We start from the raw sequence: 24793 nt of genomic DNA, 5'->3' as shown, positions 1-24793 counted from the left end.
ACGTTTTTTAATAAAGTGTTTATCTGACAAACACCCCTCCAATAAACACCCATAGAACCAAACACATACATTAATTCCAAGTGCCCATTTGGGGGTTTTCTATATGTTTCTTTGCTTTTTTTGGTAAAAGTTTGGAAAGGCTAGATTGCAGCAGTTTCTAGCTTAGCTTTCTAAGGTGGGCCTTGTATAGACACCCTTAAGTCATGATTGGTAAAAATTTAAAGTCCTGACTAGTCATTTGAAGGATTTTCTGCTTTAGTCTCTTTGAGTAGCTTATCACTTATCAACAACTCAACCAATTTAATTTGTTGAATCTTTAGCTCAATCCTCCCAAACAGACACCAAATTACCAACAGCAAATTAAAGATGATCTGTGGTGATGGTGGGAGTAGCAATGGTGGGTCAATAGTGGTGATTGATTGGCAATAGCAAGTAGGGGTGCTAAGCAACAATTGAATAATTGAAACAAACCAAGAAAACAAAACTAAAAATTCTAATTAATTGAATCGAATTGTTTGGTGTTTTGTAAAAATCGGTGGTACTAGTTCGATTTTTAGTTAACTTAAAAAGAAAACGATGGTTAACTGAACCAGTTGATATATATATATATATATATATAATTATACATTTATAATAATCTATATATTAAATATGTTTAAATAAATTATATATTATATATTTTTAGTATTTAAATTATATATTTATATATTTTTAAGTGAAACTTCACTTACCCCCACCTAACAAATTCTAACTTCACGATATAGTCAAGGAATAGTGGCAACAAAATTGATGCCAATACAAGGGGGTATTAGGGTTTAGTTGGGGTATTGGAAGTTGAATTGTTGTAGGTGTATAGTGGAATTAAAACTTTTGATGTGGGTTTCAATGAGGTTTTTGAAAATATAAAAAAAACGAAAAACTAAAGAACCATACCAATAAAAAAACTGAACCAATCAACCAATTAACCGATTGGTTCAATTCATTTTTTTTTCAAAAATGGATGGTACTGGTTCAGTTTAAAATGAGCACCCCTAGTAGCAATAGTGGTGGGTCAATGTGACAACTTATGTTGTGCACATTGTTTGCTTGCTTAAGAAGAGGGAAGTTATATATGACTTGTGTCTTGGTTTTGAATTATGGATTGTGGTTTGTGTTTGTGCACAGGTTGAATGATTCATTGATTTAGGGGGTGTTCTATAGTGTGGTTAGAAAATTGGGTGGTGTATTCTCAAAATACACCACACTAGGGTAGGATAGGTGTTCTTACAGTTGTCAAAATTTGGTAGCATAAAATCTAAATCACACGACATCTACATAGGTGTTCTACAAGGTGTGGTGTGGTGTGGTTTAGGCTACACCCTATATTTCGGTTCTGTGTATTTCATATACACAATGTGAGGTGATTTACGCCATTGATCAAGAGTAATGTTTTTTGGCATTTTTAAGCAAAATGAAAATCAATAATATGAATCAATTTAACATGTGATAAAAAATTAATAGTAACATAATTAAAAAGTTTAAAAAATAAAAAATTTTAAATTTTAAAAATTTTAAAAAGTTAATATTAATATTAATACACCACTAATAATAAAAATTAAAAAATAAATAATACTAATAATAAATTTAAAAAACTAATATTAAACAAAAAATTAAAAGTATGGTAAATTACAAAGACCCCCCCATACTATGGGGTCTGTGACAAAGACCCCCTACACTATGGCCATGAGACAAAGACTCCCTTCCCAGTTAACTCGGCTAACAGAAGGTGTCATTTGATGAAAATACCCTCCGCAAGTTGAGTTAACATTTTCAAAATGACGAAAATCGACACCCACCCATTATTTACTATTTTCGAATAGATTTCACATTTGTCCTAAACACTACTTGAAACCTAGCCAAAAACCCTTATGTAATCCATCCCAAATCATCTATGTCCGTTCTCCATCGAAGGTCGCACCAATACCACACTAAACGTAGAAGAAAGCAAGTGTCATCATCGTCGAAGAAGAATATCTTGTCGCCATCGCCAGAGAAGAAGGCCTCTTTTTGCCATCGCAAGGGGAGAAAAGCTTATTTTTTCACCATCTCTAGTCAAGTGAAGGTAACAATACAAAACAAAAGATAAAAATATCGTTTTGTATGAATATAGGGTTTCATTTTGAACTGAACATAGGATTCTTCGATTTTCCTCTACTATAGTTGTTTGTGCCTATTATTTACTCGAATTCTTCAATTTTGTCTAAAGTGGGTGTTTCATATTAGAGTACTCTTCTTGATGTTTGTGTTTAGGTCTCTCTGCAGCAATTGTTTATTGTCTTTGATTTAATGTGTTTAATGTGTTTTAACAATTAATGTGTTTGTATGTTTGATCCCAACAAAATAATGTTTTGGTTCACAATTTTTTAGTGGTTGCTTTTGACATATGTTTATTAACCTTGGGTATATTTTGTATCATAGTAAAATCAATTGTAGAGAGGGATACATGGCTTTAGGTATACCACTCATTTATTGTTACCTTTGGGTATTTAATAGGTCTTTGTTGTTGGAACTTGTGAGTCAATGGTCTATTAAAGGTCTTTAGATATCCATTTTATTACCATTCTTGTCTCTTCGTCCATGTCAACATGAGAGCTAGAGGTTCTGTCCCTTTTTCAAAGAAGAAAAAGTAGGGATGCTTTGTCCCTTTTATGTTCTCTTTTTAGAACAAGAATCTAGGGGAAGGGTCTACACCCCATTTTTCATCTTGCCTTTTTTTGCTAATTTGTTGAGTACTTAATTATATTTTGCTTCCCTTAACCTACACAAGATCTTCTTGGTGGGTTTAGAAAATTAGCTTGTGGAACCCCCTACAAGGAGACATATTCACAACATTTAAGTGGGGGAAAATGGGGCCAAGAGTAGAGCATTACAAACTTTGTTTATGCTTTCTAAGAAGTTAAAACCTCTCAAAGAAGTAATTTAAACATCAAGATTCAAAATTTATGGAAAAAAAATTAAAAATTTTGTTGTATATAAAGTTCTTTGTGGGGGGAAATGGGGCCAAGAGAGGAGCATTACAAACTTTGTTCATGCTTTCTAAGCAGTTAAAACAAAAGCACTATGAAGGTGATAATTCCTAATGAAACATCTAGGCATTAATGTCAGGAGAACCTACGTGTTTATTTCAATGTTATCTTTGTTCAACATTCTTTTTATTGATCCTGGACATCTTTAATTCTTGATTTGTTCTTTTGAAATTAACACATAGTTTATTTTATTTGCTTCTTTTACTTCTATTATAAACTATTTCAGTTACGTAAAGGGGAATAACATAGTTATCTTGGCCCATTAAGTGCCAAGTGTTCCTCTATCATAGATTGTATTAATGAATTGCATCTAGGTGACTATCCAAATCCTTATTATGAATTTGGTAGCAACGTGACAACCTTGTGCTTTTAGCAACTGAAGTACATAATTATGTTAGCTACCAAGTTGGCTAAATTATACACTAGAATTGAAATTGGATTTATTGGAATTAAAGCATGAAAGCTTAATAACAATATTATTTTTCTTTTGTATTTGACAGATACAAAGTAATCTAAATACTATTGCAAATGCTTACCGAATGTAAAATGTCGTAATAGTTTATGACAAAAAATTTCAAAATCAAGGCATTTAATGTATGAATAACAAAGTTCCACAGATTCTGTAGTTGAGCATTACAAACTTTGTTCATGCTTTCTAAGCAGTTCAAACTTCTGAAATTCAAATGTCAAGATTCAAAATTTATGGAATCAAAAATTCAAAATGTTGCTACATATGAAGTTATTTGTGGGGAAAACGGGGCACTCCAAGCCCTACTTATTCTTATTGGCCTCTTGCCTTATAAAAACTTGGTAAAATACATAAACTAATTAAAAGAACTAATTGCAAAAAAAATGAAAATGAGGACTTGTTGAGGGGAGAAGTTATGGTTATTAATAATTATTTTAAATTTTTGTCACAGTTATAATGAATTTTGGCTCATTCTTACAATTGCGATGGTTATTATATTGATTTTTTGCTTCTTATGACAAGTTTGGACAAACTATATATAACTTGTGTGTTTTGGCCCTTGATCTGTTTCAGTCCTTCTTGAGCTGAACTAAAGAAGGGGGAAACTAAAAATAGAGGGGGGAGGGGGATGTGTTTCAGCCATTGATGTGTTACAAAGTCTAAATTTAGATTGTTTGATGAATGATAGAGAAATTTGCTTATATTTGTCAAATTATTTCTTATTTACTTGAAATGTAAATCAACATTATATTGTTTATGGTTTTATCACTAATGCTTGTGTACATGTTTTTTACACAGATGTCAAGTAATATATCCAGTATGAACATGCACCATGGTGGTTACTTTCTGAACCTACCACCAATGATATACACTTGTGGTGATGTCTTTGTTAAACATAACGTTGATGTTAACCTGTGATCATTCATTGAGATACAATTATTGGTGAAAGATCTTGGTTATAATTCAATTGGTGAGGTATATTACAGGAGGCCAAATGCAGATATAGATGATGGGTTGGTAAGACTAAAATGTGATGGAGATATATTAGGGATGTGTAGGGTCCATAAGGATTGTAAACACATTCATATATATGTGATAAGGTGTAAAGAGAGCTGATGTGGGGTTGTCACAGGTAGTAGTGTCACAGATATGTCTTTCACGGGTTGGTTCATCTGGTGCTGAGCCACCATCACCACCATCCAGTTTAGCTAATAATGTGAGTGAAATTGATCTTGATGCTGATGTTGTCTACTTTGGGTTTGAATATGGGTCTAATAGAGAGGGTGATCCTGATTTTGAATTAGAATGTGGGGTGGAAGAAGAATTGGAAGTTGAGTATAATGCTGATGATTGTTTTGAGGATGAGGCTAAGGATGGTGGGTCCAACATATTGTTTGATTATGAGCAGCTGGAGGAGTTGGAGAGTTTATATGGTTCTAATGACGAGGAAGGACTTCGATTTGATGCTTTTGCTGAGAGGTAAATAGAGAATCCACAGTTGGCTATGGGTATGATATTCTCCAATCTTGTAACCTTCTAGAAGGCCTTAGTCAGCTATGCAATCATGAGTGGGTTTGATTTCAAATATGTGAAGATTGAAAGTACTAAAGTGACAACTGTTTACAAAAAAGAAAAGTATGATTAACGTGTACATGCATCTTGGTTGCAAAGTAAAGAGACCTTCCAAATCAAATCTTTTAGCAGTAAAGACACCTTGAACTTGTGTATTCAAATACAAAAGTTACACCTACATGGTTGGCAGATAAGTACAAAGACAAATTCAAGGATGATCCTGATTGGACAATGGATTATAAACATAGCCAATTCGGCATATGGATTTTGTATCAACAATGGTTAAGATGGACATAATCATCTTTGACATTTTCTTAGCAAGTTCATATTAATCAATCAAATCAATTTGCATGGTTCGCAAAAAGAAAGGGAATTGAATGGAAGAGATGTTCAGATTTGTAGTACTAAATAGTACAAGAGGCATTTAGAGTCAATTACCAATCATATAGATCATATGGGCTACTCCAAAGAAATGTGGACCAATTATGGCCACCACTTATTTCCCAAATATCTAAAATCGCTGCACATAAAATTTCAATATAATAATGATTACGCCATCCAAGAGGCACTTGGAGTCTATTAGCAATTACAAAAAATATAGTAACTTATCTTTCATCATAATAAAAGTCTTAAGTTCCATCCACAAGTTAGAAGTCAGAAGTCTAGATCTTCAAAGGGTATACACTAACACCCTAACACCAATGATGTATGGTGATTAGCCCTCTCCAAAATGTAAACATGCAGAAAAACCCATTGCTTCCTCTCTTCTCCTATGATACCCTACTTCCTAAACATAAACATTAAAATGAAGCCAAAAAGAACAATAACATTCTAGAGGCACATAATCCCAATTAACATCTGATCAGACTTACTCTCCAGAGTTTTCACCTGGTCATTCAACTCAACTAGAAACTTCTCTAACTCCCTCACACAATATGCTTGGATCTTTGCACATATGTGAAGTCACCTCTTTTGAGTGGTTGATGGGAACGACCCATTTGAAAAAACCACAAGGCTTGACATTTGGTTGTTTTCCCTGCATGGCATGAAATATTTTTTTTAAAGACAACTAGGAACAATGGCCATGTTGGGAAGAAAGTGACTTTCTATCATATCACTTACAACTTTGCTAGGGCATGTATAAAACAACTTTCGTGGGTTCAAATTCGTCTAAAAAACCCTAATGACACTTCTTCTAATAATCACAAAACTTTGTCTCAAACATCAGATTAGTTGGTGATTGCAAAGTGAAAGTTGAGTGTTTACTCATTTCTACAATAAAGAATTTCTTTCATTAACATTATACTTCATTTTACTTAATGAGAATTTGTGCAAAGAGATGTGGGCAAGATATGTTCCTAGATGTCGGTGAATGAGGAATTTAAAAACTAGAATGTTTCTCTTTTGTTTTGTTTTAACTTCTAAAGCATGGATGAATTTGTAATTTGTTTTGAGCCTAGACAGAATTAGTGGTATGGGCCTTGTTGTATATTTCTTTATATTCTGAATAAATTACTTTACCTATTTCCATAAAAAAAAAGATTTATGTGCATGCGCAATTCAAGAACAAATACAACATACTTAGGAGGTGCCACGAACACTACAACAAACTCATAAATCATTCTGGGTTCATGGTGGATCCCATCACTAAGATTCCAATTGCCAATAAAGATGTTTGGCAAAATGTTTATAAGGTTAGTGAAAAACAAAACCCAACATGGTTAAAAAGTTAATTGATGCAAATACTGACTATACATAAACACATGCAGACATACAACTAGGCAAAGAAATTCAAGACAAAAACATTGAAACTGGGATGACTTAGAATACATCTTTGAGGGGACACAAGCAGTTGGAAATAGGGAATAATCAACCAACATGGATCTAGATCACACTACTGAGTCCACGCAACCATCTAGTTCTGTACCAATAGTTGATCTCCATGACAGTGGAACCCCCTTCACTTTCAAGTCCCAACATCGTTGATCTTAACGAGGACATCCCAATGGAGACCATTGAACGTCATACAAGAGTCGGAGATTCTCCAACCACCATGAAGAAGGGGAAAAGGTAGAACTTTTAGGGAATTGAGCATGCCACTCATACTTGGGTGGAGACGAAAAAAGATGAATGGAACAAGGTGTAAAGATGTACAAGAGAGAGTTATCAAGAAAAAGGGACAAAGATGAAAGGTTAAGGAGATAGAAGTAGAAAAGGAAATGAAAGAGACGACAAAAATACAACAATGCATGAACATTCTTAATGACATGTATGATGAATCACATTTCTCATCCTATTATTATTCAAGAAGATGGAACTTTTCCATGATGGAAAATGGAAGAAATATTTCATGACAATGAGATATGATTTTATAAAACCTTGGCCTATTGCTCTCATGGGCAATGGACCACCAAGTTAGCATTGACATCTTCTATCATGCGCTGTTATTTTGGAACTAGTAGTTTATTTTTTTAACTTTTTCTTATATGCTTCCTATGTGGCTTTTTTGGAACACTTGTATGGATTATGTTATACAATGTTAGGTTCCGTCCTATGTTTTATTTTTTGGGCAACTATGTGAGAATTCTTACTCATGAATCCAATATTTTTTATCAACCATGTATGGACTATGTTAGGTTTCATTATTGTTTATAGTAGCCATCATACGGTATATACTTTCTACTACAGTGGAACATATCACCATGGTGACATGTTAGCATAAGAGGTGTGTAAATGGTGATGATTCATCATCAGATGATGATGACATGGTGATGATGGGTGTTATACTACCCTTGGTGTTGGGTGCGTATAATATGTAAAAACCAAAGTGACCATGCAGGACATCAGCTCTAAGGGGACACACATACATATGTCATAAAATCCTAAATGACTTAGAGAATCTAGACAAATGCTAGGAGTCATTTAGGATAGAACGACATGTGTTCAAGAATTTTTCAAATCTATATAGGTGAAGGGGACATCTAAAAGACACAAGGAATATCATTGTGGAGGAAGCCTTGGCATTTTTTTCTTATGGTAAATTTCTTAAACTACCCTTATGGCTTAGTTAATTGACTAAGTGTACCCTTATTGTTTGAAAATTAACTAACACAATCCCTACTATTTTTGACAATACTAATTCTACCCTTACCGTTAACATCTGTTAACTAATACCGAAAATACCCTTCCCACCTCCATTCCTAAAAAACCTTTTGACCTCTACAATTGACTAAACGTAAAAAGAAAACATTTTGACTAGTAAAGCCATCAATCAAGTTCTCCCAACCAGAGATTTTAATGGTAAGAGTGATAAATAAAGATCCTAGATACCAAAATTAAAATAATAACAATATGGGTAAATCGACAAGAAAGGGGAACCTATGGTCAATTTGAATAAATCTCGGTACAACCAAAATCAACAATTTCAACTCGATCGAGCTTACAAGAAAAATACAGAGAAATAAGAAAGAGACAGGAGAGAGAATATGATGATACTATGGTAATTTTTCAGGATCCCACTCGTAGACGCCGATTTCTGCGATTACATTGAGCTGGATTTGGCATCAACACATTTTCCTCTTTAGATAATAGAGGATCAATTCCTCATCGGTAGAGGTGGAATCAGAACCCAGGAGAATCAAAGGCCAAGCCTTTGCATCTCCAAAGTCATCAGAAGATAACTAGAATATTTTGCTCTGTTGCAGATAAAAGAACCACTGCTCTTCTCTGCTCTTGTCCGAAACTGCAAAGGTCGGCACCCCGCTCTTCTCCCACATGCAGTCTTAATAGTACCTAAAGATCAGAACGTTGGCAGAAACTGCATCTCCAAGGTCAGCACCCAAGCCTTTGCATCTCCAAAGTCATTAGAAGATAGCTGGAATATTTTGCTCTGTTGCCAATAAAAGAACCGCCGCTCTTGTCCGAAACTACGGAGGTCGACACCCTGCTCTTCTCCCACATGCAGTCTTAACAGTACCTGAAGATTAAAAAGTCGGTAGAAAATTGGAGAACCAAATGCAAAAAAGGCAGTTATAGAACGATCAAAATTCCATACTCCTCAATTCCACTTCATGCTCTTCAGATTCTAGCTCCGGAGGTGGGTTTTCTTCTTCGGAAGCAAAGTCCGTTTACTGAGTTAGATCATCGTCATCATCTGGAGAGAGATTCAGATCTATAGTAGAAGCCTCCAAAAAACGAAGGCGGTCGTTTCATCAAAACTAAAACCAGAGAACTAAAGCTGCGATCTAAAGAAGGTGAAGCAATCGACTAATCCAGAGCACCCAAGCAAGCAACCCCTAGAAGATCCTATGTTATTTAACCCTTGAAGGACAGTAAGGCCAGCCAATCTATTCCATTTCCACCAAGACCAGTGCTAGTACCAGAAGCAATAGCGGCAACGACAATGGGAATAAAAGAGGGAAAACCGGTGCTGGTACCGGAAGCGACAATGACAACGACAATGGGAATAAAAGAGGGAAAAGAGAAGGGAGAGAATAAAAGAAACTGGAACCGCCACTGCCAACCTTCATTGTTGAAACCTCCGGTGCCCAGTCGAAAACCCCAGAGTCCACTTCCAAATTATTTGTCTATTGGAACTCCAATAACTGCAAATTCAAAAGAGATGCAATTGTGGTAGTTTGGACTCTGGTCTACCACTATAGTGGACCCATCTCTTGCCACCTGTATGCCATTGTCTCCTCTGAGAATCCTCGTATTGGTGAAAAAGAAGGGGAGAAAGAGAGAAAGAGGGGGAGAAAGGTGAAGGGTAAAATTGGGTTTAAAAAAATATATATTAATGGACCTTAACAGAATATTAACGAACCTTAACAATAAGGGTAAAATTAGTCAATTGTCAGAGACAATAGGGATAGCGTTAGTCAATTTTCAAACAGTAAGGGTACACTTAGTCAATTAGCAAAACCATAAGGGTAGTTTAGGAAATTTACCCTTTTTCTTATAACAATAAGCTAGAATGATAGAAACTACTTGATGGCGGAGCATTTCCAACATTCTTCTTGGACAATTAATACACACTTCAAGAAGGTTGTTATGGCAATATGTTGAGTAGGGAGAGAAATAGTGACTTCGCCTTCCTTCGATCAGGTTTCAACATATATTAGGGAGTCAGATAGATTTGACCCAATGTTCAAGGTAATTGCAATACTAATCACACTATTGTTTTGTTATTATTTACGATTCCCTACTGAGTTGTTTTGTACCATTAAGATTGCATTGGTGTTATGGATGTCATACATGTTTCTGCTAATGTGTCGTAAGGTGAGAAAATACCTTATAGGGGTAGGGAGAAGGTCTGCACATCGAATGTCTTAGCAATATGCAACTTTGATATGCTTTTCACCTTTGTATACACGAGCTGGGAAGGATCTATACATGGCTCTAGGATACTTTCAGACAATGTTTTCAACCTGTCGTTGACCTGGCTGGTCAAACCATTCAAATTATTAACCAGCCAAGATTCTGGGTATAGTCAATCAAGACCCGTGAAACGGTCAAAACCGTTGACTTGGTAGAGAACCGTTAACCCGGCCGGTTTGACTATTGACCCATTCGACCCGGTGACCAGGTTGCAGGTTGCACACTCAATGCATACAAAACTTTTAGAGGCTATAACTTTGCGCTCCGATGTCTGATTGGAGTGGTTTTTTATTTTTGGTAACTTTTCGAGATCTATGCGTCCCAAGGGGCCGTTGGGACGATTTGAACCGTTCGACCCGACCGGTCGAACCGGTGACCCACGACCCAAAGGCAAAAATGATTCAGCCTTTGGGTTAGTTTTTAAAACATTTCTTTCAGAAGCCATGACCAGATCGAATCCAATACCTCCTCCAGGCAATTCAAAATAAAATTTTACATACATTACACATTTTATCCATTTTCCCCAAACTAACCACATATTGAAATGTAGGTAAATATTATCTTGTTGATGCTGACTTTCCCAATGCATCGGGATTCCTTATACCATATGCTGGTGGTATCATGTTAGTGAGTTTCATAGACACAATGGTAGGTTTAGATCCAAGGAGGATCTTTTTAACTACATTCACTCTTCTTTGCACAATGTCATCGGCGGTGCTTTGAGATATTGAAGGGAAATTTTTCAATATTGAAAAACATGCCATGCTATGACTTGGACATTCTACCATACATTATAGCGGCAAGTTTCATAACATACAACTTCATAAAGAGAGAAGCACGTGAAGATGCAGACATTAATCTTTGGGCCAACGAGGGCATGACATCAACTAATGATAGTGATGGTTATGGAACTGGACAACATGTTGCCAATTCTTCTACCTCCAATACCGAGATGAGTGTTATTAGGGACAATATTGCAAATGCAGTATAGAAACAATATAAAAGGAATCATCAATGACTTAGCTAGTGTTTTATTTGTAGTTATTTAGTCATTATTAGTTGTTTGTGTCATTATTAACATTTATGATAATTTGCAATCGAATGTACTTTTTGTTTTATATTTATTCAACTGGATATTATTGGATTTGTACGTGGTGTAGCTAATGTTATATCTATCTCATACAAACTTTCTTGTTGCTTTGGTTATAATATGGTTTTGATGTTTTTATGCTTATTAACATTGCATGTTGTAGATACAAATGACTGAAGAGATTTGCTTATAATTCTCGTGTGGAAGTGGCTTATGACACTACATATGATAAGAACTTAAACAAATTATAGGCGATGATTTCTTTGTTGTCCAATCTGAGAAAACCATAGAGGGTCATTCATTTGCGTGGACGAATACCTTGGGGCCCATCCAAAATCACTTAGGAGTAGTACTAATCGCCACAATTCACCCACATCACAAACCCATCCCAACAATAAATACATTGCAGTTGTTGCTTGTGGTTATAACATCATATGTATGACGTTATTGATGTGGCTTGTGATAATTATGTTGATGTTGAAGATCTTCAAGTGATGTCTCTCTAGCCATATGTCAATTCACTTTGTTAAATACTTGAATGAACCAAGGCCTAGTGCTATGTTTTTATGTATATATAACTTGTATGAATATGTGACAAGATACTTTTGTTGCAATTTTCTTCAATTTTCTGCAACACCATATTAATTTATTCATTTTCCTATTGTAAATTTTCCTTAGTTCTAAACTTTTTTGTATTTTCTTCAGTTTATTTTTTTTTTCTGATTTTTTTTATATTTCCAGCAACTCTCATCCAATCTCATCCATTTTCTACACTTCATACTTTTCTACAACTTTTTCCCTTGATTTTATGCTATTTTTAATTTTATACATTTTATGCAAATAACAAATGATTGTCTTCATTTTTTCCTTCAAATCCATGCAACCTCTATTAATTCTTGTTCATTTTTGTTTTTGCAAAATTCTGCTACTTTTAAATTATTACATTTTCAACGATTTACTCCATTTTTTCATTTCATTTTTTTTTGCATTGTATTGTATGGTTTTTTATCTATTTTTTTGTGATTTTCTTTTTTTGCAATATATTGTGGTTTTTCCATGCAATTTCATTCAAGTTTTTGATTTTCCTACTTTGTTATATATTTTTTCCATTTGTCTAGAATTTTTCTATAATAATTTATGACTTTTTCTATATTAGTTTATTGTAATTTTATTAATCCATGCTACTTCTATTAATTCTTATTCATTTTTTTCAAAAGTATACTATTTTTAAATTATTACATTTTTAGCAATTTACTCCAATTTTTTATATCATTTTTTTTTGCATTCTATTCTGTCTTTTTATCTGTTTTTTTGTGAATTTCTTTTTTTGTGGTATATTCTGGTTTTTCCATGCAATTTCTTTCAGTTTTCTGATTTTCATACTTTGTTCTATAATTTTCCATTTGTCTAGAACTTTTCTATATTTTTCCATGTAACTTTCTGATTTTTTGTCATTTTTCTCATAATTTTCTGAATTTATTTTTTATAGTCTATTCAACAATTGGGACCGTAGGATGAAATGGGCTTTTTTTCCACCGCTAGATGTAAGATAATACATACATAGTAGAAGCACTGGATAATGTGTACCAAACGAATATGGAGCACTGGTACCAAACAGAAGGTGGTGCTGTTGCCCTAGAAAACGTCCTACCTGACAGCAATGTTTCCAAATAAAAAAAAAATACACATTTTTCTCAGAAAACAGTGCTTATAACTCACACATATACAGATTCACAGCATTGATGCCAAACAACATACCTAATGAACAGCAAGTACTAGCATCAAACACCAAAACCTGGGCGGTGTTTGGTATCAAAGCCGTTGTTGAAAGGCAACAAGTTTGCGTAGAAAATTGGGAGAAAAACTGAATTTGGCACAAATTCCCAAGTGACTTTCATAAAAATTGAGGTGAATTGCAACTACTTTTTATCTAAAACCATCCAACCAAATAAGAAACCGCTTGATATGCCTACATGGCAATTTCTTTTGAGAAAATGGCTCCAATACCAAACACCATCCTAATGATCACTATGGAACCAATGGCTATGGTGGATATGGTGACAACAGAACTAATTGGTGGAATAATTAAGTGGCAACACCATACATCGGTCACAATTTGATGGCTCCTTTGGACGAAGCAAGAGACCGCCAGACAATGAGAAGAACCATACCATGATCAACCTGCCACGTTAGGTTGGTTGCAGCATGGAGATGGGGGGAAGGGGGAGAAAGAAAGAAAGAAAGAAAGGAGAGAGAGAGAGAAGGGAATGGGGAGATAGTCCATACTCCATACTATGTGAGAAAATTTGACATTTACAAATGTTAAGAACATAACATCAGTGTTTTCTGTTATCTTTCTAATAGAAGGAATGTAGATGCCATGGTGTCAGAAAACTAAGGGAGTTGTCTATCACAAATAACTGCAGGGAGATTCAGAAATTTACCATTTTTTGGGGCAATCTTTAATTTCACTCTACAAAGAAGGAAAAGAGACCTTACAATAAAGGCATTGTCATCACAGGATCCCAGGGGCAAGGGTTGGGCTGCAGCAGCACAGCGCCCACTTTACAGATCTAGCACTAAAGTATGGAGTCTTTCAGTGATTGGTTTTGTACGAAATCCAAAGTCACTTCAACCGACTTCCTGTATAACCGCTGCTTTCATTTATTGAGACAGAAATATATAATTACTGGAAACAGTCATAAATTTAGAAAACAATTTCAAAAGACAAAAGGATTCAACTGCAAGAAACGCATGACTCCTTTCTCAAATGAATTTGACAGCAAAATATGCCAAATTGTCAAAACAATTCCACGCTGAGCTAGCAGAAAAACATTTTCTTCGTCCTATTCTACAAGGCTTTACATCACAAAGATTAATTAAACTTCCACTCCAAATTATCATATTGACACACAAGGACACAATTCCACTCCCGAAAAAAGACCAATGCCGTAATAATACAGGAAAACAGAGCACTACGCTACATCTTCAACGGGGTAACAAAAGTTCTTTCTCGAACCAACAATGCAAAACTATGCCAAATTCATCTTACTATTTCACACGGTAGCAAATTGTTCCATCCCCCTCCAAAAAAAGAAAAATCTCTCCAGAATCCAGATGAATGTTGTGTAGAAGGAAGAGCCTTACATCTCTAGCATCTAATTTCGTAAGAGCCAGCTTTTGTTATATAACGAACCCACTCAACAGTATTATATCCACTCTTCTCCCATACCTACAGAAGGTTAATGGCGTTAAACTGTATCAATATGTTGGCAAATAACCAAACATGACAGAGTTTAATATATATACCTTGAGAAATCTAACCCGCAAACCTGATGCTGTAAACATTGGAACCTGCAACAAGGATCAATGGAATCAACTATTTTCATGTTCATGACAACATATTACTGAAAAAAGAAATACAATTTTATCTTCAAGTTTCCCATTTTTATTATCCTAACATAACTCCATCTTTATTCACAAGAAAAGCAAAGCAGATAACCCCACTTTTATTGTCTGGGTAAGTTGAATTTCCTGATGCAGAGTTGCTGAAACCACCAATTTGTTTTAATTGAGATCCTGCCACCCTAATGTTTGAATAAAACAGCACCAATATAATAAAAGAACATCGCTGTACTAACTTGATCAAGTTGCCTTGTTGCTCAAAACTCTAGATTCCATTTGTTTGGACTTTTCTAAACCTGATGCTAAAATCTGGACTCCCAATTCTCCTTTTTTTTTTGTGCCTCTTTTTTCTCAGTTGTGCTCAGTCCCTAACCCTCAGCCTTTCTTTTGGAAGGAAGTCTAGTCTAAGCCCGTTCCTCCTAAGGTAGGAGCCCGTTGTTAGGAAGCCTCTGTTGGGAAATTAAACATTTAGGATCTTGCAAAAGAACATGCCCAACCTTTGCATATCCCCAAAATTGTGTATCCTTTGCAAAGAAAATGGAGAGAGCTGTTACCATCTTCTAATATCTTGCCCTTTTGTTGTGAATCTTTGGGAAAAAAAATTTTGATCTTTTTGGGTGTAGGTGGATGATGCCTCTACAAATCAGGGGGCTTTTTGACCCTACAACTTTCAGGTGGTCTAAGAGAAGAGATAGAATATTATGGAAATGTGCTAGGGCTGCTTTAGTTTGGACAGTTTGGGAGGAAATAAATTCCAGGATTTTTAATGATAAAGAACAAAAGGGACATAGCTACTGTTTGGGAATGTCTCCTAATAAGGGCTATTAACTGGGCCAAATCTATGAACTTATTCTTAACTTTCTCCTTTGAGGATATATGGAAAAACTGGGAATCTGTTGCAAACTCTTCTTCAGTTAAGGACAAACCTGTAGTAGACAGGAAGCTCCCAGAAGAAGACTTTATAAAGCTCAACTTTGACGGCAGCAGCCTTGGCAACCCTGGACCTTCGGGTATTGGGGGAGCATTCAGGAATGCAGAGGTGCAAGCAGCTCTACAGGGAGGACAAATTGCTAAAGAGTTGAACTTTAGGAAGTTGATCATTGAAGGTGACTCTAAAATGGTAACTGGGTGGCTGAAAGAATCGGAGACAGTAGCTTGGTCTTTTAGGGGAAAAATGAGGAGATTCAGGTGGCTCACCTATAATCTCACTGTAAAAGTTCGGTGGGAGAGGAGGTTGGCAAATGGGCTGGCTGACCTACTAGCTAAGCAAGAGATGAACAGGGATCACTTATCCTGGGCTAAATTGTAATTTTACTTTGTATGTAATGCAGCAACTCGCACCTTCTGGGAGAACTCTGTTTTTGTAACCACTTGTCAGTGTACTTTATACTTTAAACTTTATCTAAATAAAATTCATTATTCATCAAAAAACATCACTGTACTAACTAGGCTGTGGAGAATTTTGGAAGGGAAAAATGGAAGTAAAGATAATAAATAAATAAAAACCACATGCAGATTTGGCTGTTGTCCTTTCACTAATATGGTCATGGTATTTTAAATTAACAGTTCAGTTAGTCGTCCTTTATAATTTGATGGTGTACCTTCTATAACAAACTATAAGATGATTATAGACTTGCCAAAATAGAACCTAATAGGGAAAAGAAATAATATGGCACCTGGAATTCCATTTGAATTGGAGGCCTGGTCCAAGACCTTTTTTCTGTCATTGTGGAAATCAATTCAACCTCAGCACTCATCGTTGGTTCTGTTTGTCCAGGAAATTTTCTTATTCTACAAAGTTTCAAAAAATTCCAAGGAAAAAAATGTATTAGCAACTAACTAAATGCAACTTGCTATGACTGGAGTACAGAAAAATATGTAAGTTGCAATAGATGCTACTACAAAGCAATTCTTTTCAAAAATAAGAAGTTTATAGAAGCTTTGTAGCCAAATAAATATATATTATTAGTAGTAAACAACTTCAGCACAAGAAACTCCATAACCTCTTGATTTTTCAGAATTTATAGCAGTATATTGGTCAAAAAACAGGCTATAGTTTCATTGTGCAAGTAGTGCTATGTTTTGTGGAGGAACCTTTGCCATTCTTTTAGGAAAAGAAATGAGGAAAATGCCATGATACAAGTGAAGCTGAACCAAAGGGAGGAGCAGTAGCAAAAATAAAAAGGTTTTAGCATTAACTGGGTTATGAACAAGACAGGAATTTACATCTGGAACTTAATTACATATCAGTGATGGAGACTGAATGTGATGATAAAAAGGTATCTGTGAGGAATCTGGAAAGGTGTATACAAGAAATCTCAACAAGATCATTGTCATGCAAATAAACCGACCAACCTCCCACTCATCCCACCCAAAAAAACGAACAAATAATTCAGAAACTACATAAATGCAGGCTAATCACTACTATGAAGAATGACAATCTAACAAGAAAAGAAGCTACGATTATAAAGCTTTTGAATTCCTCAAGACAATGAGGATGAATTGAGTATTAAGATTTTGATTCTTCCTTTTTCAAACTTACACAAAACCAACATTATATTCAAGCATGGTAACACTCTTTGAGCATCTAAAAGGTGCCTTCAGCTAGAGGCAATGACGAAATTACAATTCTGTAATTCCGCAAAGAACTAAATATCAGGGAATAAAGCTCCTGCTTGACCACATTGGAGACTTAGAAAAGAAATTTCTCAGAATGATCAATCTAACTACAAATAAAGGAATTGTTTGAAAGCAGCCCTTCAAAATTCCTGATGTGGGAATAAATCAATCTCATACTCTAGCATAAAATACAATGTTTCAGCACATTTCCTCCTATAAAATTAGAAAATTTCCTCTGCCACCATCATTTATCAAGCAGAGTAGAAAATGCCAATTGTGGATTGATCAGGATGTTCCAAATGAAGTCTGCTAAGAAAGAATAGCATTTCACATGGCTTCCAAACAACACCCAAATTAGCTGCTTCCTCTACATTTTTAGTTGATATTTCTTTTATTAAAAAAGGCCATTACCTAATCTTGTCTCCACTTATCATTTTTCCAAAAAAAAAAAGTTGTTTCCACTTATCAGGGGTCCTGGGAGGAATAAGGACCATATGGCCTAGGGATGGCAACAGGGTGGATTCAGGGAGGGTTTTGTAAAATTCTAGACCTTCCCACCTCCCCAAACCTCCCAACCCGTACCCTCCCCAAAACCCACAGCAGGTTGGATTTTCAGAATCCAAACCTCTTCCCCGCACATGAAAATGCAAAACCCTCCCCATATTTGAAGGTGGGGCAGAGATTGGGTCTAGAACCCACATCTAATTTAATGTTATATATAAGCAATAAACAAGAAAAATAACATGAACAAACATCAAATTTTCCAATGAAACATGTAGAAAACACATGAGCTATCAATTATCCTTCACACAAGATTCAAAACAAAACTAAATTTAACACAATACATTAGTTCATATGCCTTATTACAACAATTTAATTATAAGCACTAGGGGTATTTAGTAAATTCAATATACGGATTGGGGAGGGTCAGGTTTAGCCTAATAGTGTACCCATACGGGTTGTAAAATCCCAAAACCCATCCCCATCCCATAATTTGTTTTCAAAAAAAAAAAAAAAAAAAAAAAAAACAGATGAGGCCTTTCCCAGACGTAGATAGGTGAGCACCAAGCCAACTCATTCTTTGACTTGGGCTGGGTGAGGTGGGCCTGTTGAATACACCCTTCTTGCCTTTTGTTTTTACTTCTGTTTTGTGCTCAAACTTCAACATTAATGAGGTCCATGATTTGTTGATAGGACATTAAACTACAAAACAAGATGTTTCTGGTTCAAGCCTTGATACATATTTAAAACTTTATATTTGTTAATTGTTATCATAAAAATAAGGTTCTATAGGGCTGCAAGTCGGGCTGGGTTAGGTCGTGTTGAGTCCAACCCTAACCCTAATCCAACCCGACCTACCCAACCCTAACACTAACTAAATTCCTTCAACCTTAACCCAACCCAACCCAAAGTCAACTTCGGGTTGGGCCCAACCCAACCTTCTTCCCATCCCTTAAAATCTTGTAGAACTTCCTAATCTTAGATCTTAACTCAACTTTCATTACATATATTAATCCTATGTTTTATTAGTATTTGTTTGTTGACTATAGTTTATCATGATGACTTATAACAGATCTTTTATGGGCAGCAAGCTACGGGTGGCAAACAACAGAGAGGAGATAAAGAATAAAATATTCAGAAAACATAAAATATGTTATCAAGGTTTTAGTATTTCCAATTAGGATTAAGTGAAGTGATTATCTTAAATGAAATAAATGATAATATGTGGTAGTGGCTATACAACTATCATGCATCTAAACAAATCAATGTATGACCATATATATAACATATATACTAGAGTCGGGTTCATAAATTTCAACCCTAACCCTAACCTGAGCATCAACCCGACCCAACCCAACCCGACTTTGTCACGGTGTATAATATGCATAAACATCATCATTTAAGCCTTATCCTACCTATCCTATATGGGGTCAACTACATGATCATGTTTCTCCATTCCATTCTATTCAGTGTCATATCCATCGTTAAATCATGAGCACTTAAATCATTTCTTACTACTTCAACCAATGCCCTTTTTGGTCTACCCCTAGCCCTTCTAGTCCCTTCAATTTGCAATAGATCACTTCTTCTTATGGGTGTTATTGATGGTCTTCTATGCACATGACAATCCATCTTTGACTGCTTTCTTTCATTGTATTACCTATTGGAGCCACTTCTAGGTTCATTAAAATGACTTCATTTATGACCCTATCATTTCTAGTTTTTCCAATCATCCATCTCAGTGTACACATTTCTGCACTTTTTGGACATTTTTTCTTGATTACCCAACATTTTGCTCTATCTCAGCATAAGTGGTATTCACCCATCAGTCTATCACATACTCTAGATGCACCCCTCCATTTTGCCCATCTTGCTTTAATTCTATGGGCGAAATACTCCTGAATCTATCCAATCTATCCCGTGTTATGAATTATCAAACCAGGGTACCAGAAAAGGTTGCCCTTTCGACTTGCAACAATTCATTTCTTACAGGTGCTCTAGGTGGCCTCCTATGCATGTGACAAAACAATCTTAGTCTACTTTCTCTCAATTTTATCACATACTGGAACTACTCCTAGGTTCTGTTGAATGACTTCATTTTTTACCCTATCCTTTCTAGTTTTTCCACTCATCCATCTCAGTGTATGCATTTCTGCCACTAATGTTTTTGGAAATGTTTCTTGATTGCCTAAATCTTTGCTACATTTCTAGCCTTACAACTGTTTTATAAAATTTTCCTTTTAACCTAAGTGGTATTCACCTATCACATAAGACTCCAGATGCACCCATCCATTTTGCGCATCATATTCCAATTCTATAAACAACACCCTACACAATCCCCCCCTTGTAATGAATTATCAAACCAAGGTAACAGAAGGTCACATTGATTTATCTCTTGGTCTCTAATCCCAAGTGTACCTTGATTTGTACTACTATTATTATTAAGGGAAAATTACAAATAGGTACCCTTTACTTTGGGAGAGGAGATTGAGTACCTTGGACTTTCAAAAATATACACTCAAGTCCAGCTGTAAGCATCCCCTTAGTGTCAGTACCCTCAAAGTACAAGGTAACTTATCTCTAATTTTCCCTATTATTAAACTTACATAGCATATATTTTGTTTTCATCCTACTTATTTTAAAACCTCTTGTTTCTAAGGTCTTTCTCCATAAACTTTTTTGCATTCAATCCTTTTCAAGTTTCATCAATTTATACAATGTCATCAACAACAAGCACCATAGAACGTGATCAGATCAGCTGCCCACAGAGCACGCCCCACAGCCCATCCTCTCCTTGTCATGGGGAGATACTCCCAATGCATGGATGGGATGGGCTGTGGGGCACTTGTGGGGCACGCTCCGTGGGCAGCTAATCCTGTTCCCCATAGAACCTCCTCTTGAATATGTTTAGTCAATTCATCTATAACTAGTGCAAATAAATAAGGATTATGCTAAGCCTATCCTTAATTAGGTCCAAATTCCAATTTGGATCTCCTTTCTTTTTCAAAATCCACCATATTATCTCTCTAGGGACTCGTATATTTTCTCTAGATCAATGAACACCATATAAAGATCTCTCTTCTTCTCTCTGAACCCTTCTTATCAATTGTCTCAAAAGAAAGATAGCTTACATGGTTGATCTCCCTGGTTTAAATCCAAATTGTTCCTAATATACTTCTTTCATGCAATAAACTTTGCTCAATTATTCTCTTTCAAAGTTTCATGGTGTGGTTCATGATTCATGAGCTTAATCCCATTATAATCATTACAACTTATATTGTTTTTGTCTTTAAATATAGGCACCATAGTACTCTTTCTCCATTCATCAGGCATGTACATAAAATCACCTATTTGACTATATCATACAAAATATAATATATAATATATGTGGGTATAGACCAAGCTTACCGGGCTTTGAAATCTGAAGCCCAAGCTTGGTCCATATTATGTTTGGGCCTAGTGCAGGCACAATCAGGCATGAATAAAAAACATAGGCCCAGGCCAAGAAATTTCCCAGGCCTGATTGGTTTTCATAAGCCCTTATCCAGTATATTTTGAAATCCATTTCCATCATAATTTAATCAATGCATGTGTTACGGAAAATGTACCTTGAACAGTTCTAACAAACCATAGAATTTTGTGCACAAGGGCATTCATGAATTACATTCTACTGGTTAGGATGCAGCCCTGCAAAGATGAGCTGCACTTTTCTTGGAAATGCATTGTTGTCCCTTCATTCCTCTTTATTAGATTTTACCCTTCCTTAGGGATAGAGTTACAAGTTTAGAGAGAAAATATAGCATAGGGATACACATGAAAATCAACTCTTTTGATATGTACCAGTATGCAGACCACTTGGTATTTGCTTTCTTTGCAGTTCTACTGGTTAGGATGCAGGCCTTAAAAGATGAGCTGCACTAACGCATTGTTGTCCCTTCATTCCTCTTATTAGATTTTTACCTTTCTTAGGGATAGAGCTATAAGTTCTTGGGAGAAATTATGGTGTAGGGATACACTTGAAAATCAACTCTTTTGGTATGTGCTAGTATGTGGACCACTTGGTATTTGCTTCCATTGCAGGTCTAGTGGTTGGTCTATCAACCACCTTTCTATTTCCTCTCACTATGTTCCCATGATCTGGAGCAACTTGTCTTTACTTGGTGATAGATAGACCGACATGAGATTTCAAGTCTGTGACTGCATGTTTCCCCCAGGAGTAAGGGAGGAGATCATGTTGAGATGTGTGACAGCTGATGTCTGATATGCCCCAGAAATTTGACACACACTTCACAGACTCACAGCAGAACCCAAACCACTAGTACCTCAACAGGGAACTGATATTCATTCAGAAGAAAAGAGGATCACTTACAGTAGGTCGGTTCTTCGAGAGACCGCCGGCTCTCCCAAATAATAAATGCCCAGCTGGCCGAAATATAAATGCCCCACTCTTCTTATTCCCAACTAACAAGCTATAAATGCAAAATGCCCTATACTCTTCCTATTCTCAACTGACAAGCTATAAATGCCACAAAAACTCTCCTTATTCCCACCAGCCATAAATTCCCCCATGTTCAATTATTCCCCCCCCCCCTTGGCCACCAGTTGACCTTTCCCCTTCCTGGTGTATGTAAAATTAATTGGGGGCCTATCATTACCCGCCGCCCAAAGTCTAACCTTGTCCTCAAGGTTGAAATGAGGGAATTGGTCGCAAAGTCAAAAGGCTCCCATGAATCTTCAAAATCAGGCAGGTCCTGCCAATGGATAAGCACTTCCGAACCAGTAACTCCAGGCATAGTGGATGGACGCACCCCCTGAACGGCCGCAGGTTCCACCAGCATTTCCATATCAGCTGACAGAGTGGAAGGAATCACGGGAAAAGAGATATGATTGCCAATTGCCTTCTTGAGTTGCGAGACATAAAAAACAGGGTGAAAACTTGCCTCTGGAGGAAGTTGAAGTTTATAAGCGACAACACCAATTCTTTCCACAATAGCAAATGGTCCATAAAAGCGAAGGGGCAAGCTTTTCATTGGCTCAACGAGCTAGAGATTGCTGGCGATAAGGTCGCACTCGTACATACACCGAATCCCCAACCTCAAAATTAACATCACGGCGGTTCACATCAGCCGAGTCTTTCATCTTTTGTTGTGCCTGTTGTAGATGAGCACGCAGCTCCCTGAGTATAGCATCTCGCTGAAGGAGAATAGCTTCAACATCAGCATTAGCCGTAGAGCCAAGCTCATAGCGGATTAAAGGAGGATCACGCCCATAAACCACCTTGAAAGGTGTCATGCCTGCAGTAGTGTGAAAAGAGGTATTATAGTTGTATTCTGCCCACGATATCCAAGAAGACCAGCGGGAGGGGGAATCAGCCGCAAAGCACCTCAAATAAGTCTCTAAACAACGATTAACCACCTCCGACTGTCCATCTGTCTGAGGATGGTAAGCTGAGCTACGACGCAATTCTGAACCCTGCAGGGTAAAAAGCTCGCGCTAGAAAAAAGCTCATAAAGACCTTATCACGATCAGATACAATCAAGCGGGGAATGCCATGTAAACGGACTATGTTGTGCAGGAAGGCCTGAGCAACCGTGAGAGCTGAGAAGGGATGACTGAGAGGGATAAATCAAACCCCTTTGATTTAGGAAGAGCCTCAATAAAGTCCATAGCAATATCTTCCCAGATCTGTTCAGGTACGGGCAAAGGTTGTAAAAGGCCAGCAGGGGACATGGCTTCATATTTACTACGTTGACATACATCGCAGGCCTGCACAAACTCCTAGACAGAACGCCTTATCCCCCGCCAGTAAAATTCAACTTCTATGCGCCTATATGTCCGGCGGATACCCGCGTGTCCTCCCACAACTCCTGAATGAAACTCCTTAAGTAAGAGGGGGATAAATGGGGAAGAAGCCGGCATAAACAATTTACCATGATAACGTAGGTGTTCTCCCACTAAAGAATAAGCGGGATAGGCAGCCAGATCTTGTTGTATGGTATGCTTGATGTTGGCCAGAAAAGGATCATCATCAAAATCAAGAAAAATAGGTGTAAGTGAGTTTAAGTGCATTTCGGCAGGAATTCGGGATAGGGCGTCAGCCACAGTATTATCAGCATTCCGTTTGTACTGAATCTCGAAGTCAAAATTCATAAGCTTAAGAAGCCACTTATGATGCTCACCTTCAACAATCCGCTGCTCCAACAGATACTTGAGACTCCGCTGGTCGGTCCGAACAATAAAGCGTCTTCCAAGAAGATAGGGGCGCCATTTTTTAATAGCAAAGACAATGGCCATTAATTCCCTCTCGTAGACAGATTTTGACTGTGCCGACGGGCTAAGCTTGTGGCTATAAAAAGCTATAGGCCGATTATTCTGCATTAATACCGCCCCAAGACCTACCCCGGATGCATCTGTCTCGATCAAGAAGAGCTGGGAAAAATCTAGATAGGCCAACACTGGTACGGTCGTCATAGCCCGTTTCAATTCCTGGAATGCATTCTCAGCCTCCGCATTCCATGAGAAAGCATCCTTTTTAGGCTGCTGCGTCAATGGCCATGCTATTTTACTATAGTTACGCACAAAACGGCGATAATAGCCTATAAGTCCCAAAAAACCGCGCAGAGCTTTAAGTGAAGATGGTTGAGGTCAGTCAACAATGGCCTGGATTTTAGAAGGATCGGCAGAAACACCAGCCAC

General features: G+C 36.6%; 1 protein-coding gene across 1 annotated transcript in view; it reads right to left on the bottom strand.

The window, feature by feature from the left end:
* Nucleotides 1-14308: 14308 nt before the first annotated feature.
* Nucleotides 14309-24793, bottom strand: part of LOC104606469 (AP-2 complex subunit mu-like) — a 77858-nt gene continuing 67373 nt past the window's right edge. Inside the window, exons 11-13 of the mRNA XM_010271690.3 lie at nucleotides 16654-16768; nucleotides 14882-14926; nucleotides 14309-14804 (exon numbers count right to left, since the gene is read on the bottom strand). Coding sequence (XP_010269992.1) covers nucleotides 14724-14804; nucleotides 14882-14926; nucleotides 16654-16768 — 241 coding nt within the window. The 3' untranslated portion in view covers nucleotides 14309-14723. The remainder of the gene's footprint in view (nucleotides 14805-14881; nucleotides 14927-16653; nucleotides 16769-24793) is intronic.

This window comes from Nelumbo nucifera, chromosome 6 (assembly GCF_055504915.1).
Source record: "Nelumbo nucifera cultivar China Antique chromosome 6, China Antique-T2T, whole genome shotgun sequence".
Taxonomy (NCBI): Eukaryota; Viridiplantae; Streptophyta; class Magnoliopsida; order Proteales; family Nelumbonaceae; genus Nelumbo; species Nelumbo nucifera.
The sequence above is the reverse complement of the archived record's forward strand: the minus strand, read 5'-3'. Positions and strand labels throughout refer to the sequence as shown.